Genomic DNA, 17,892 nt, shown 5'->3' on the forward strand with positions numbered 1-17,892 from the left:
TCAGAATTCTAAACATGTCTTGGCTGTAGATTGGATAACCTGCAATTACTCTATTACTATCTAATGCACAGAAACTGAAATTATTTATGGACAGAAATAGACTTTCAACTTTCATTTGGTAAAGGCAACATTTTATTCAGTCCAGACAAAAACATTTATAATAATCTTGCTCAAACTAGCCCATTTAGAATAAGCCAAAATTATCCCAGAAAATTGTTTATATTAAAAACAGGCTGAGAGTTGTTTGAACTGTGAATCCCCCCCCCCCCCCCCCCCCCCCGCAAATTAGAGGATAAACATTCTTCTTGTTAAGATTTCTTTGGAAAACCCCTGTGCTGCTCCAAGGAAGACAAAACAAAGGTAAATAGCGTGTGCAACGGAAATCTTGCTTAACAGCGTGATTTATTTTCCAGCCTACTAACCAGTGACGGGAGCACATCTATCTTTTCCCAACTGCCCTGAGTTTTTTCATCCCTCTGAGTCTGAATTTTGAAAACAAGGAGTGGAGTGTAGAGTGTAAGACCTCTATGGGTCGATGTGTGGCATTCATCACACTGCAACTTAATTTGGCTCGAGTTTAGGGTAAACTACTAGATCGCTTTGTGCCTCGGTTTCCCTGTCTACAGAATGGGGACTGTTGAAGGGGTTAAATGAGATCCTACAGAGCTTGGAACAGTGCCTGTCATATAGTAAACCCTCAACATATGTGAGTTATCATTATTAAGAGTTCCCCTCCGCGCCCCAGTTGGCCTGTCTTTCTAAATATTAGCACAATAAATATAAATGGCATCAGAACGTGAGGGGGCAGGGGCCACGTGATCCCTCCACGAAAGCCACATGTAGGGGCCTTCAGAGAGTTAGCAATAAGGCTGGAAAAGGAAAGGTAGGTGCGTCCGTGGCCCGCGCGATTTCCCGCCGCGCCCGCGTCCCGGGCGGCGGGCGGGCTCCGGGGGCGCCGGGCCACGGCGGCGGCGGCGGCGGCAGCGGCGGCGGCGCGAGCGGCGCCTCCGGGCCGGTGAATCATCCCGGCAGACACCGAGAGCCGCGGCAGCAGAGAGCAGCGCTGAAAAATGGCTGAAGCGGGCACGGGCTTTCTGGAGCAGCTCAAGTCCTGCATAGTTTGGTCTTGGACTTATCTCTGGACCGTGTGGTTCTTCATCGTGCTCTTCCTGGTCTACATCCTGCGTGTGCCCTTGAAAATCAACGACAACTTGAGCACAGGTAAGGCCGGGGCAGTCGGGCCCGCGGCGCTCGCCCCTCCCCCGCCCCGGAAAGTTAGTGCAACTCGCGCGGGGCCGCGGCTGGCGGGGGCGGGAGGCCGGGCGCGCGCTCGGGGACGCGCCGGGGCCCGCGCACCGGACGCCCGCGGCCACCCGCCGAGGACGCGGCGCCTCAGGTGGCCGGGCCCGGCGGCGGGGTCCGAGGAGCGTGAGGGGGCGGCCGGCGGCCTTTCCGGCCCCGCGGAGGTGGAGCCGCGCCGCGCACACGCCGCGAGGCGGGCCCGGCAGGCGGCGTCGGCACCGCGACCTGATCCGGCCGCCCTGCCGGGTGCTCGTCTGCAGGCGACAGAGAGGATGGGAGTCGGGAGCGAGGGCGTTCCCGCGGACGCTCCCTCGGGTGTCTGCGCGCGGACCCCGAGGTTCCCCTCAGAGTTAGACCGTGCCTTTCCTCACTGCCTCTCTGCCGAGGGTGCCGAACACCCGAAGTGTAGTCGCGCCGGGCTTCTCTCCCCAGGCGCCGGCACTCGGCCGGCGGAGGGCGCCTCCGTGGGGGTGCTGCCAGGGGTGCCCAGCTCTGAAGGCCCTCAGCAGGAGCCGAGCCGGACCCGGGGGCTCGACTGTCCGGGCTGCGCCCTTGGGGGTCCGAATTTGAGCCCCCGGCGTTGAGGGGCGGGGCGGGGTCGCTGTGACTTAGAAGGGGAGAGGGATACCTTGTTAGGGGCATGGATGACGTGTCGGGTAACCAAACGGAATGTCAGAGGGACAAGGAGAGACGGGAAATCGAATTCGTGGTGGTTTTAAGTGCTCTCTACCCTTCTCTGTACCCTCTCCCCGCCTGCCTTAGGCTCTGGTAACTAGCCTGTCCCGAATCTTTGATCCAGCTCCGCATGCTAAGGAAGTGAGTCCCGCATGTCTCATACCCACGGTCGTAAGTGAAGGTGATTAGAACAGGACCTTAATAAATTGGCAGCCAGCCGACTGAATCCTTAAAAAACAGCCACAAAGAAAATCCACACCGACAGAAACACTCCAGGGACAATTCAGAAACACAAAATATATTTTGAAGGAAGGGTTACGGTCCTTTTCGAAGTCTGGAAATAGTTGTGGGACTAAAGATAGATAGGTTTTTATTATTTAGTTAGTTTAGTTTAGTTTAGTTGCGTTTCACAGTACTTTGGAGAATCCTGACAGCCCAGACTATGTATGTAATGGATGTATTTACATACTGTTGGAGTCCAGGTCTGGTAATGCATTTTCCTGTGTGTTGTTAACTGCACTAAAACAGTTTTTAGAACGTTTGAGATAATCTACTCATTTTGTTAGATACTTGTGCTTTTAAATTCTAAACCTCAGGCACTTTGATAACTGTAACTTGAACTCATGTTCATACTTACATTTGTTTCATAGTGACCCTGGGAGACAGGATCCTGCACCCTAGAATCATCCTGCCATTTTTAATAACTTTTGCTCAGCCTTTGGATTTAGTCACCTCAAAGACCATGGCTTTCTGGCTATTTTTCATTTAGAGTTGCTGATTGTCACAATACATCTTCCTTGTTTTAGGCGAATATATCTCCAGGATACCTCTAGTCCCAAAGCGCTGTAATTTTGAGAAGTTATTTGAATATATGTGGTAAGGAAATCCTGTATTTCTTGATAAATTTGATTTTTTTTCTTCCCAGAAATTTATTGCAGGATTTAAAAAAATGTGAACATTTCCTATTTAATACAACTTTAAGATGTGTGTTTTGGAACACACATTTGTATACCACACTTTTTAAAAAGTAGATTAAATAATCATCCGTGTGTGTATTTGTGTGCATGTGCCCATAAGTGCCATTTATCAATCCTCTGTGCGTAACAGGCAAGAAGCAGAACACCTATTGGGAAACGATGTAGTTTTTAAGGGAGAAAATACTGTAGTTAGATCTTCTCCCAGCAGCTGTAAATCTCGCATGCCTACAAATACCTTTGTTAATTTGTAAAGGGTTGTTGCTCTTTTGGGCTTGTAAGCGGTAGAAAATGTGAAGACGTACAGGCCTTCAGGGCTGGATCTCATCGGATAGATGATGGAGGGAGCCTGAGGCTGTTTTCTGTAGTGATGCTGGACTTCTGTTTTCAGTGTGGTTTTATGCACATTTTAGTCATAAAAGAAGGTAAAAGGAGAAGCATATAGAGACAACTACCTCTCTGCTATTTTTGTGAGAAGATGAGGAAAATGGGGACATTGTCCTTGCAGGGAGAGCTAGTGGATTCTAATGGGACTCATTTTTCTGTTCCTAAGTCCTGGTGCTTGCTCTTCCTGTGGCGGTGAAGGCGAGTATGTATCCCTGCGGTTGCCACTGAGTCTAGAGCTGCCTTTAGGGAGCTGTGGGTAGCACAGGCCTCCTTCCTCAGGGATGGTGAAGACATCATCACAGTTGGGCAGACTGGTGAGGCAGCCAGGAGCCCAGGGCTTCCATGACACAGCCCCAACTCTGTACTTTGTGGAATCTGGTAAAAATGTTCCAGAGTTGTTTTGGATACCTGCTTGGCATGTTCTTAATAGATTGATTACCAATGACAACTTTAATATTTCTGACCTCATTTGATCTGTTTTTTGATAAATGTGCTCTGTCTGATTTGCTCTTTAAAAAAATTTCTTGAATGCCTCCAATGCATAGGACATTGTGACAGGTGCTATCATGGGGAAGATATACAAGTTTGTAAAACTCAGGCAAAATTAGCAGTTTACCACATGGGAAAAACTTTCCGTAATGCAAAGTGAAGCAGGGCAAGGCAGTGGGAGCTTTTCTTGGACTGAACTTTGGAGCATGAAGAGAATTCTGTGGTTCTGAGTTGGGGATGCAGAAAGTAGTCCTTCCAAGGTCAGATTCAGCTGTGAATCATGTGGAATTTAAAACAATGAAAGAAAAAGACTTTAATGAACAATGATACCTTTGTTGCTCTTCTATCATGTATGATTTTCCAAGTAAAAATACCTTTAAGGTTCTTTTTATGGTGTGCCCGAGTTCCATTGTTCTGCTTCCTTACTACTACCATGTGGGTTTACTTGACCTTCACTGCATTGAGCCTACCTGTGCCATTTAAGGATAAAGTTCAGAGAATTCCACATAGGGAAAACATCACATTGGCAATGAGATCTTGCAATGAAAAATGAATTTTAAGAAAGATAAGGGAGAATACCAACATATTAGAAATAGCACACATTGGTTAGCTTTGATGATTGATTTTTTTTGATGCTCTGCCCTTGAATTGGCTAGGAGAATGTTAAAACAGTTTCCTATGATTTACTGAAAATAGAATGAACTTTTAACATGATTTTTAAAAACCCCAAATTATGTTATTGCTTGTCAGTTTTCAGGTGAATTAATACATTAAAATAATGGTTTTTCCAAAAGGGCAGAAAATTAATTGTTGATAGGAGCAGTCATGTAGGGTATTATTCAAGAGAAACAGTGGAATAGATTAGTCTTTAAAAAGTAGCACAACTTTATACTGCAATGTTGATAGCACTTTCTCATCTACTCTGTGTTCTGAAATTTTGGATGCTGAATTTAAAACACTTTGCATGTTAACATCGTTTCTTAAAAAGGGCACCTTTGCAAGTTTTGCACCAGGCAGCATACGTGATTTTCCATTTCTTTTTATGTTTCCTGAAAAGCAAATTTTCAAAGGCTTTTGAAATCCTATTTAATTCCTTTTAGAAAACAAATGTAATAGTCTGACCTAGGCTTAAGTTTGTTTATATTATAACACTTTTTTTCTTTTTTGGTGTTAATTAAGGTGGTAAATACAGATGCAAAACTCTTGTATTACTGAACTGAAATGAAACATAAATATCATTTAGGTATAACTCAGTTTTGAGTATTTTCATATTGGAAATAGTTGCTCTAAATGTAATTAATACTCTAGATTTCTGGTCTCAAGGGCTGCTTGCAGTTAATGTAGGTCTTTTACCCCTACTGTGCCTGTTGTCTAAAATGTTCTCCCCATCTGTAAATCCTACTCATCCTTCAGGACCAGCTTGCCTGCTGCCAGATGATCCTTTCAGCTGAAGTGCTGTTATCTGAGAGGCATGTTGGCAGATTTTACTTTCATGAATTATTGTTTTGTGATTCTAATTCTTTGTTTTCCAGTATAATTTCTTGCACATAGGAGTGGTTCCTTACCATTCATTGGATGAATGAATTTCCAGGTTGTGGTGTACCCAGTGGGTTGGGATTGGAATGATTAAATTGATTAAACACGTTAGTGGGTATGTGCCTTACTTAAATTTTTAGCTTCAGATCCAGGTCAGAGGTTGACACAAAAACTTAAATTCTGTGATTGGTCATATGCGTGTGATTCATGGTGGTCCAGTTCATGAACACATGAAAGGATAATTTTCTAATTAATGTCAGCTTTGAGTTTAGGATATATCCCAGACATTTTAGTTGTCCTTACTTATTTTGGAGACATTTCTCTCAGCCATTAATGAAGAAATGTAAATGATACTTATTTTAAAAAGATTTTTAAAAATGTTTTTTATTTATTTTGAGAGAGAGAGGGGGTGGTAAGGAAAGAGAGAGGGAGAGAGAGAGAATCCCAAGCAGGCTCCACACTGTCAGTGCAGAGCCTGACTCAGGGCTTGATCTCACAAACTGTGACATCATGACCTGAGCTGAAATCAAGATTCGGATGCTTAAGCAACTGAGCCATTGGTGTCCCAGTGATACTTTTTCTTTAAGCCCTCAGTTTCTGTACATGTACAGTGATAGTTTTATATTCTTTAAGATTCTTTCTAGCTCTAGGATTCTTTTGCAGTGTCTTGGGATAAATTTCATTGAGTGTAGAGTGTAGAAACAAGCAAATACATGGACTTAATATATGTGAACATATATGCTTAGTGAATATATTTTTTCTGGTTTGAACTCTAATTCCTGCTGTATACAACTTCAGATACTATGCAGCTTCCTTCAAAGGCTTTCCATCTCACTGAAAGTAAAGTCCAAATATATTCTGCCGGCTTACAAAGTTGGATGATCTCACCCGTTCCTAGTCTTTCTTTCTGAACTTCTACCACTCTTTCTTGAGATCACTCCCTTCTAAGACATGTTGTGATTTTTTTTCTTTATTCTTCAACATACTTGCTTATTCCTGCTTTATGGCTTTTGCACTAGCTGTGCCTTCCCCCTAGAATGCTTTCCTACTTGATTTTTGCACAATAGTCTTAACTATTCACATCTCTGCTAAAATTCACTCCTTTTGAGAGGTTTTCTTGATGACCCAATCTAAAATGACCATCCAGTTACTGTCATATCACCGTATTTGAATTCTCTGCATAGCAGTTAGCACTGTTTGCTATAGTTCTTATCTGTTTATTTATACATTCTTTTAAAAAATTATTTAAATTCAAGTTAGTTAACATACAGTGTAGCATTGGTTTCAAGAGTAGAACCCAGTGATTCATCACTTACATGTAACACCCAGTGCTCATCCCAGTAAATGCCCTCCTTAATGCTCATCCCCCCACCACCACCTCCCTTCCATCAACCCTCAGTTTGTTCTCTGTATTTAAGAGTCTCTTATGGTTTGCCTCCATTTTTATCCTATTTTTTCTTCCCTTCCCCTAAGTTCATCTGTTGTGTTTCTTAAATTCCACATGAGTGAAATCATATATTTATTTTCCTCTGACTGACTTATTTCACTTAGCATAATACACTCTAGTTCCATCTATGTTGTTGCAAATGGCAAGATTTCATTCTTTTTGATTGGTGGGTAGTATTCTACTGCATATATATACCACATCTTCTTTATCCATTCATCAGTCAATGGACATTAGGGCTCATTCTGTAATTTGGTTATTATTGATTAGCATTGCTATAAACATTGAGGGGCATGTGCCCCTTTGAATCAGCATTTTTGTATCCTTTGGATAAATACCTAGTAGTGCAATTGCTGGGTCATAGGGTAGTTCTATTTTTTAACTTTTCGAGGAACCTCCATACTGTTTTCCAGAGTGGCTGTACCGGTTTGCTTTCCCACCAACAGTGCAAAAGGGTTCCTCTTTCTCTGCATCCTTGCCAACATCTGTTGTTTACTAAGTTGTTAATGTTAGCCATTCTGACAAGTGTGAGGTGGTATCTCATTGTGGTTTTGATTTGTATTTCCCTGATGGTGAGTGATGTTGAGCATCTTTTCATGTGTCTGTTAGCCATCTGGATGTCTTCTTTGGAAAAGTCCCTATTCATGTTTTTTGCCCATTTATTCACTGGATTATTGCTTTTTTGGGTGTTGAATTTGATAAGTTCTTTATAGATTTTGGATACTAACCCTTTATCTGATATGTCGTTTGCAAATATCTTCTCACATTCCATCAGTTGCCTTTTAGTTTTGTTGATTGTTTTCTTTGCTGTGCGGGAGCTTTTTATCTTGATGAAGTCCCAGTAGCTCATTTTTGTTTTTATTTTTCTTGCTTCCAGAGACATATCTAGTAAGAAGTTGCTGTGGCTGAGGTCAAAGAGGTTGTTGCCTGTTTTCTCCTGTAGGATTTTGATGGTTTCCTGTCTCACATTTATGTCTTTCATCCATTTTGGGTTTCTTTTTGTGTATGGTGTAAGAAAGTGGTCCAGGTTCATTCTTCTGCATGTCGTTGTCCAGTTTTCCCAGCACCATTTGCTGAAAAAAACTGTCTTTTTTCCATTGGATACTCTTTTCCTGCTTTGTTGAAGATTAGTTGGCCATGCATTTGTGGGTCCATTTCTGGGTTCTGTATTCTCTTCCATTGATCTATGTATCTGTTTTTGTGCCCGTACCATACTGTCTTGGTGATTACGGCTTTGTAGTACAGTTTAAAGTCTGGAATTGTGATGCTTCTAGCTTTGGTTTTCTTGTTCAGTGTTACTTTGGCTATTCAGGGTCTTTTCTGGTTCCATTTTTAGGATTGTTTATTCTAGCTCTGTGAAGAATGTTGGTCTTTTTATATCCTGCACCTTTGCTGTATTCACGTATCAGTTCTAGCAGTATTTTGGTGGAGTCTTTCAGGTTTTCCATGTAGAATATCATGTCTATTTCTTTTTGTTGTCTGATTGCTGAGGCTAGGACTTCCTAGTACTATATTGAACAACAGTGGTGAGACTGGACATCCCTGTTGTGTTCCTGACCTTAGGGGGAAAGCTTTCAGTTTTTCCCCATTGAGGATGATGTTAGCTGTGGGCCTTTCCTACATGGCTTTTATGATATTGAGGTATATTCCTTCTATCCATACTTTCTTGAGGGTTTTTATCAAGAAAGTATGGAGTATTTTGTTAAATGTTTTTTCTGCATCTATTGAAAGGATCATATGATTGTCCTTTCCTTTATTAATGTGGTATATCACATTGATTGATTTGCAGATGTTGAACAATCCCTGCAGCCCAGAAATAAATCTCACTTGATCATAGTGAATAATTCTTTTAAGGTACTGTTGAATTCAGTTTGCTAGTATCTAAAATTAGTCTCTAAAAGGCAGCAAATAGATGGATCTTGTTTTTTATCCATTCTGATACCCAGTGTCTTTTGATTGGAGCATTTAGTCCATTCACATTCAGAGTGATTATTGAAAGATATGAATTTAGTGCCATGGAGTTACCTGTAGAGTTGATGTTTCTGGTGATGTTCTCTGGTCCTTTGTATTCTTTTTTCTTTTTTTTAAACGTTTATTTATTTTTGAGAGACAGAGAACAAGCAGGGGAGGAACAGAGAGAGAGGGAGACACAGAATCCGAAGCAGGCTCCAGGCTCTGACCTGTCAGCACAGAGCCTGACGCGGGGCTCAAACCCATGAACCGTGAGATCATGACCTGAGCCAGAGTCAGTTGCTTAACCAACTGAGCCACGTGGGCACCCGGTCCTTTGTATTCTTTTTTTTTATGCCTTCTCATTGTTGTCCCGCAAGTGACTGTAAACGCCGTGGGAGTAAGGGTCTTGTTTTGTCTTACTGCCTATCCCCAGGATCTTGAACAGTGACTGTTTAGGGCCTAGGGCTTAGTATGTTTTGTTGAATGGAAAACTATGTCATTTGGTTGTGATGACTTAGCAGTAGCACTGTTTTTTGGGAATGGTTTTCAAATCTGTCAGGTATTCATTTCTTTCTTTTTTTAAATTTTATTTCGTTTTTTCCTGAGTTACTTCAACGAACAAATCAAAGCACACCTGGTGGAGGGTCCAAACCACCACTACGAGTAGGGAGATAAAGCAACCAGAGTCACAACAACAGAAAGCATGTAACACACTCCAAAAAACACCTCCTGAAGGGCCAGGCCCTGGACAGTGTATGACCCTTCTTTAATATAGTAGTGCTTGCAGGTGCAGGACACGTAACGAGCTACGAAAACACATAAGGGACAGAAAACTAGCCAAAATGATGAAATGGGAGAATTCTTCTCAAAAGAAATTCCAGAAAGAAATGACAGCTAAAGAATTGCTCAAAACAGATATAAGCAATATATCTGATCAAGAATTTAGAATAATAATCATAAGATTATCATGTAGTTAGTCATTTCTTATGAGATTGAGAATTGTGTTTACTGACTCTAAGTGATAAAGGCTACCCTGAAATTTTGACTGATGTTCCAAAATATTTATATGTTTTGATCCATTCTTTAGGGGTAGACTATAAGGAAAGCTATCCTTTTGGTCCATATTGTAAAGTAAGTTTAATATGAAGAATATTAAGAGTAAAAAAATTGATCGCATTGGGAGCCAGTTTGCCTAATATGACCTGAAACTTCAAACATGGGATTTGCAGAGTTAGGTACCTCATATTATCTGTAAGGAAGGAGCTTGGGATTCTACTAACATGGAAAAAGTTCTTATATATAGGGAAGGGCAGGGTAAAAGAAGAAAGATTTGGTTGGGAAGGCTTTCATAGCATTATTGTCAGGCATTATGAAACACACAGAAGCAGAATTTGAAGTGATTAGAAATACTTAAGCACAAATTTTAATTCATGTATTTGCATATTCTTCCCACTAACTATAGAAGCATTTCTAAGTTTATATGAGAAGCCAGAATGAAAATAGTTTTAGCATTTCAGAAATGTGCTTTATTGCCAATTTCATTGTAATATTTTTTTCTCTGTAAAGTACTATCTGATGAAAGAAAGAAATACCAGCTATGATGAGATGAAAGGAGCATTGAATTTAGAAGATTTGAGTTCAAATCCCAGTTTGCCATCTGCTGGGTATCATTGGACAAATTAAGACTCTTCTCATTTACAAGATGAGGAGGATAATCTCTATTTCTTAGATTTATTTTGAACTCTAAATGAGATAACCTTTAGCACTGAGCCCTGAGCATAAATAATATTAGCAACCATATGTTGTATACCTGGTTGTTAGTCCATTTTGTGGACTCTGACTGTGTTTATTCATTAGTTAATTCGTTCATCCACTGGTTTGTTTATTCATTCATTTGGAGAGGAGAGGCAGGTGCCTGTAGATTGAAGTATTATTCCTGTCAGTTATTATTTGGATCTATGATCTCATGTCAGTTGTATTCCTCCCAGGTTCTGCATTTGTTTTCTGTGCTGAACAATTACCGTCTTCTAATATATTGCCAGGTTCACTAATGCTTCCGGTATATTTTGCTCCTTATGAGCAAGGTCCATGCATGGTAAAGTCACATCTTAAAAATAGGATTGAATGTAAATCTGTTGATGTGAACTAGGAAGGGATGAGGAATTAACCTTTACTGGGTTCTTCTGAGAGCAGGGGTTATGACTTTTTCATCTTTGTATTTCCATTATATGGTCATCACTCAGTGATAATATGTGAAAAGGTGAATGCATGAGTATTTTTAAGGCTTCCCAAGATTAATGGCAGTGGTGGTACGTTTCTTATTTTGCTTCACCACATAAGGTTTTTCTTTCCCTTGGTTCAGAGGGCTGTTGCTGACACTCACCATTCAAGGCTGGGTTTATTATTTAGCTCATAACTGAAACTCAGAGAGATAGGGGATTCTGCTGAGATAACTGGGGCAAAAGCTCAAAGACAAGGGAGGAAAAAAGAGTGTTCTTGTGAATCAGAGGAGGTGTTTGCCCTAGGTGGAACTAATGGGCAAATTCAGAGCTGGAAAACACTACGGAGAAGAAGAAATAGTCTGGTGTAAACGTGACTAGTCAGATGATGCTCAGTGACTGTCTGGACATGGGGCTGGAATGGGATTGACAGCAAGTATAGAACTGGACAAGTAGTACAACTTAAGGAGTATTTGTACTTGCTAAATAGACTCTAGTAGGCACAACCCTGGGCATTGTATGAATATGGGTCATGGCTGAGATCATGGCATGAGTCTCTATGCCTGAGATTATTCGCCTTTGGTTTACCAGCCTCGTGATGGAATTGGTTCCTTGACTGGAGTGCAACTTCATATGAGATGATAAATTAATTGAATGAGAAAGTGCTTTGTAGACTTTAAACTATTTAAATCCAAGGCATTGTAGTAGGTTGTTTCTCTAGAAGTTTGTATTCTATAAGCTTTGTCTCTCACAGGGAAATGGCAGGTTAAAATATATAATGGGATCTCATTTATCCTGGGTAGTGTTTGTAAAGAATATCTAAGAATTGCACTAAGCAGGGTAATGGTTTATTGTTGGTTTTTTAAAAAAAATTTTTTAGTGTTTATTTATTTTTGACAGAGAGAGAGAGACAGAGCATGAGCAGGGGAGGGGCAGAGAGAGAGAGGGAGACACAGAATCAGAAGCAGGCTCCAGGCTCTGAGCTGTCAACACAGAGCCCGACGTGGGGCTCAAACTCAGAGACCGCGAGATCATGACCTGAGCCGAAGTTGGACGCTCAACCGACTGTGCCACCCAGGTGCCCCTATTGGGTTGTTTTTAACTACACAGGACTGAACATCTGTTTGTTGTAAATATGAAGCAATATCTTCTAGCATCCTCATTGTATTTGAGATGTCATTGTAAAGATATCTATAAAAGGCTTGTACTTTCCCAGAAGAGAGAGAATATGTAATGAAATTATTTTTTGATGTTACAGTGGAGTAGCTTAGTTGCTCCTGTGTTACTGTTACCAGTCATTCAAATACAGCAGGCATTCCTGCAGTACCTATTGTACTAAAATAAGAAACTGGCAGGCTCCATTAGCCCCAGCAGTGTTTCATATTAGCTGTGGCTGTGGTCAGAGGAATCACTGTTAAATTCCCGCTACTAAATTTCTCAGCAAAATAAGGCAACATTTATCTGAGAAAGAATTTTTTTCTCTGAATTTTAGGAAACTGAAAGTGTGCTAGCTATAGGCATACTTTATGGAGTACCCTAACTTTGTTTCGTAAATTGACTTAACAGATCTAACAAAGGATGTTGCTTAAGGTCAACCTTTTTGAAAATTTGAGAAAACTGTAGAGGGCTTTAAAGGATCTCTTAGGTCAGTGAGCAAGCACTATTTGTTATTTTTTTGTATAAAACGCTTAGCAATTTAAAATAACACAAACATTTGAAACACTCCGAGGGATAAAAGTCTTAAAAAAAGAAGTAGCTCTATAAGCAGTTTGGGTCTAGATTTATGTGTGATCTACAGTTAGAGGATTTTTTGTTTTGTTAAGAAGTCTGTTGTAATACCATTGTAAATTGTTATTTGTTTTGCAATAGGTAGAGTATAGTTCTTCTCTCTGTTAAGCTTTTCCAGTTTGTAGTCTCTTTAAGAGAAAGAGAGAATGAGGGAATGAAATTTACTTTTCTACCAAATTGATCTTTTCCTTTATTTGCTAGGTACTGTTTATTGAACATTACTAATAGAACTAATAAAATGATGCTCTTGGGGTGTTTATTATATTCACTTGACTCCATTGGTGTCCTTTCTAGGATATACATTTATATTCCTATAATGGCACATACTAAGAACTGGTGTGATCTGGTTTGTGCTGGTGGGCAAGTCCCATCCTCTGTCATTCGTATCTTTTATTTAAAATAAAACAAGACAAAGAAAAAATAAAACAAAAATAAATTATACTTTTCTCAGTTCAGGCTTAGATAGAGTACTTGAGATTGTGGTTTAGAGAAAGTTTTTCTTAGCTTATTTGGCTCTGCTAACAAAGAATATTTTAAACTGCACCCTTACATTTGAGAGATGAAGTGCAAGAAGCTAAATTATAATATTTAAATATTAGAAACTTGCTTCACAATTATTTTTTATCTAAGCCAAAAGTTATATATGCATCATCATTATCACTCAGTAAAACTGTGAAAATGTAATATATACAATTTTATAGAAAATCTAATTTGTTGGAGAAAGGCATTATCCTAAAAATAAACTTTTTCTTTCTTTACATTATTGGAACAATTAAATTCTTAGAGGGAAGCACAGAAGCACCGACAATTAAATTTCAACAAAGATATACAGATATTAGTTTTGGTTATAGAAGTATTCATAAAAATGTTCAGTTTTTACAGGTTGTGTATTTTGGGTTTTTTTTGTTTTTGTTTTTGCTTTTGTTTTGCTTAGCCACAGAAAATACTGTATTTCTGCTGGATTTTAAAAGATAGTTAAAAGAACTGTGAATCTTAAAATGAGCACTTTTAGTTTTAACCATGGGAATATATGTGATGGAGAAAACAAGTAAGATACTTAAACAATATAAGGCAAACAACATGTTACTGTTTAAGTGGGAGGGGATCTAAATTCAAAGCTTGCATCAAAACTGTTAAGAGAGAACAGAGATTTGTTATGGTCCAGTCTAAAGGGAAAACTTAAATGATATTAGTATGTGTAGTGATTAGCAGACTGGGACTAACCAGGGAAACAGAGTTGTGTAACAGTGAGGGTATAGGATGGGCTTTTCCCTACTGTGTCTTGAACATTATGACCACCCATTGTTTCATGTCTAGCTTACTCTCTAGGAATAAACATGACTTAGAAGTAGAACATAAATGCCTTTTTAATGTATATTCTTATGTTTAGAATACCTGCAAAAACAAAAGGAGATATAAAAACATTTAGACATTAAGACAGTACCTTATTGGTGGATTACATTACTTTGTTGCATTTATCTCAATAAAATGTTATATTTCATTCAAAATATGCTCTTGCTATGTGAATTCCATTAATACTGAGCTTTATAGGAATCTCTTTTTGTCATTGACTAGCCAACAAGAAGATTGAAGAGTGGGGTAGGTGTGGAGAATAGAAATGTGAATAAGACATGGTTCCTGTCTTCAAGGTCCTTGGTGCAGAGTGGGAAAGAGAAACAGGCATACAATCAACTGTAATCCAAAGTAAAATGTGCAGAGCCCAAAGGAGCAAATCAATACCAAACACCAAGGGATGAGAAAGCTTTAAATTCATGGTGGAAGTTACTGAGTTAGACCTTGCTCTAGGAATCCCTGAGGCTAATGGAACTGCATTAACAAAGTGCCTTCAGAACTTGGTGCCTTCAGAACACTGCAAATGTGGCTGAAGGATGAAAAAGGAAGAGTGAGAATCTGTTGAGGTTAAATTGGAGTTCATTGTGAAGAATTAAAAAAATTGAAAAAGTTCTGATTCTGATGCGTTTTACCTGTATGGAAAAGGATAGGAATATTTTGCCATAAGTATTCATATTGCTTTTCTTTTCTCTTTTTAGTATAAACTATATAAACTGTATTTTATGGAACACTTTTAGATTTACAAGAAAAATTACTTTGTGTAGAGACTTCCTATATACCTCACACCCAGTTTCTATTATTAATGTACATTAGTGTGGTACATTTGTAACAATTAATGAACAATCTTGATATATTCTTATTAACTGAAGTGCAGAGTTTATTCACATTTCCTTAGTTTTTACCAAATGTCCTTTTATGGTCCAGGATCCCATTCAGAATACCATACTCACTACATTTGGCAGTTCTGTCTCTTTAGACTCCTCTTGGCTGTGACAGTTTTTCATACTTTTATTGTTTTCGATGACCTTGACAGTTTTGAGGGTACTGGTTAGGTGTTTTGTAGACTATCCATTAGTTGAAATTTTTTGGTATTTTTCTCATGATCTTTCTGGTATTATGGGTTTGAGGGAGGAAGACCACAGAGGTATAGTGCCATTTTTATACATATCAAGGGTACATACTATCAGTTTGACTTATCAGTGTTGATGTTGACCTTGATCAGCTGGCTGAGGTAGTGTTTGTCAAGTTCTACACTGTAAAGTGACTCTCCCTCCTGCCCACCTCCATCCCCAAATACTGTCCTCTTAGAATGGAAGTCACTTTGCGCAGCCCACAATTAAAGATTGAAGAGTTTTGCTTCCCCTTACGGAAATAAACAAGGACCATACAAATGAGAACAAGTAAAGGCTATTACTTCAGAGCTTGCTACAGCCACCCTCACTTGCTTTTGGCAGGGACTGGAAGGCAAGCAACTAAGTAAGAAAGCTTTGCAGCAGAAAAAAAAGGAAGGCTTCAGGTAGGCCCTAACTGGAGGCTTTTGGCACGGGGAAGCTGAAGAAGGCTACCTATAAGCAGAACATACTCTGTTGTTGGTTTAGGGGAGCATATTTAGGTTTTTTTCAGGTTGATCCTAAATTTGAAATGGGGACAAAAAATTAGAGAAACTGTCATTTATTGGTTAAGTCCTGACTGGGCTGATTACTACAGAAGTTGTGGTTTGGCTTTCAGGACTGGTGTTGTGAGTTCTGGATCAGAGTTCCATTTTTATATGTGGTCTGGTCACTGCCTGTTTGTATAATCAATCTCTTACCCACCTTGAGGGTAGAGTATTTACATGCAGAGTTGGAATGGTTCTTATAGGAGATTTATCTGTTCCTGTTTATTTCATTAGTATGGGCTCATGGATATTTATTTTATATATATACATATATATATATTAAAATTTTTTTTAATGTTTATTTATTTTTGACAGAGAGAGAGCATGAGCGGGAGAGGGGCAGAGAGAGAGGGAGACACAGAATCTGAAGCAGGCTCCAGGCCCTGAGCTGTCAGCACAGAGCCTAAAGCAGGACTCAAACCCACAAAGCCATGAAATCATGACCTGAGCTGAAACCAAGAGTCAGATGTTTAACTGACTGAACCACCCAGGTGTCCTGGGAGCTCTTTCAGATGACTCCTGGGTCCCTTTGACATACATTCTTCATTATGGTTTTTAAAATTTTTTAAAAATTTTTATTTATTTTTTTACTGTGTATTTATTTTTGACAGAGAGACAAGAATGTGAGCGGGGGAGGGGCAGACAGAGGGAGATACAGAATCTGAAGCAGGCTCCAGCACAGAGCCCAATGCATGGCTTGAAATGCAAGACATGACCTGAGCTGAAGTCTGACGCTTAACCAACTGAGCAACTCAGGTGCCTCCATTATGGTTTTTCTTTTTAAGCACTTCCTTACTTTATAGTGCTGCAAGATGCTCCCGGCTCATCTTGTATATTTCCTGCCCCATCTCTCTCTCTCTCTCTCTCTCTCTCTCTCTCTCTCTCTCTCTCTCTCTCTCTCTCTCTCTCTTTTTTTAAATTAACGCTTACCTGTACAGGTAAAGCTGTACCATATCTCTTACCCCCCCCCTTTCCTCTCTATTGGTAAACATATTCCTGAAGTTGGTATTATTTCCTTTTATTTAATGTTTTCATAAACAATACGTAGTAATTTTTTGCAAGTTTAAAATATTGACATGAATAAAGTAGTAATAAGGTAGTAATAAGGGTACAGCACATACCTTTCAGTAACTTGTTTCTGTTATTTGACATATGCTGGTGAAAGTTTTACATGTTGTAGCCATAGTTCATTTATTTTAATTGTGTAGTATTCCATTGTGTGAATGTACTGTGGCATCTACATTTCATTACAAATGAACAGTGAATACTGCATAAACCTCTTTGCACTTGTGTCTGATTTCCCCAGGGAAGGGATTATCAATGGTGATAGTACCCAGTAGGGGAAGTGTAGAAATTTGTGGGGGACAATTTTAGTTATCACAATGATTGGCATTGAAAGGATGAGGACAAGGATTCTTGGTGACCCACAATGTATATGTTTTCCTGTATCCTACATAATTTTTAAATATATCCCACAGGTATTCATACAGGCAAAAAATCTGTTTATAATTATCTGTTCCTTCCAGATGTCATCCTAAAATACTTTTTAATAGGTATAGTATATGCTATTGATTTTAAGAATTCAAATTACCATGTAAATCGACTAAAGACTACTTTGTTCAGAGCTCACCAAGAATTGTTCATCATTTTGGAAACTCATAACTCCAGTAGCAATACTGTCTGTAGTGTCTGAGTTACTAATACAACACATTTGCATCAGCCTGTATCAGTAGATTTTGCATTCTTGGTGATACTTTGTAGGAGTACAAATATCTGTCCTTTTCATTAAATCTTCTACTGAAGTCATGAAAACTTTGCATTCTGAATACAATTGGACTATTTAAAATAGGGTTGGGCCTGGGATGAGGCAAATGAGGTGCGTAGGTGAAGAATTTAAGGAGATATTCACTCCCAGAGTCCTGCAAGCACAGCTTCAGCTAGGTTTCTTATGGGGTAGAAAAAGGGTGTTTAACATTATTTGTTTATAAAAAGGAGATGTTAAATATAATTGGGCTGAGAACCTCTGCTTTAGGGCGTATACTCGGAAGCATCTGTTTCTCAGCCATGTGAACATCTCTAACTTTATTGGATATTGCCACATCACTTTATAGATGG

At 39.6% G+C, this 17,892-nt stretch overlaps 1 protein-coding gene across 4 annotated transcripts in view; it reads left to right on the plus strand.

The window, feature by feature from the left end:
* The first annotated feature begins 855 nt into the window (after positions 1–855).
* ST7 (suppression of tumorigenicity 7) overlaps positions 856–17,892 on the plus strand; it is a 250,915-nt gene continuing 233,878 nt past the window's right edge. For 2 of the 4 annotated variants that reach the window (XM_006929305.5, XM_006929307.5), the window contains exon 1: positions 856–1,221. In XM_006929305.5, coding sequence (XP_006929367.1) covers positions 1,071–1,221 — 151 coding nt within the window. In that variant the 5' untranslated portion in view covers positions 856–1,070. 4 annotated transcript variants of the gene reach the window in all.

Source organism: Felis catus, chromosome A2 (assembly GCF_018350175.1).
Source record: "Felis catus isolate Fca126 chromosome A2, F.catus_Fca126_mat1.0, whole genome shotgun sequence".
Lineage (NCBI taxonomy): Eukaryota > Metazoa > Chordata > Mammalia > Carnivora > Felidae > Felis > Felis catus.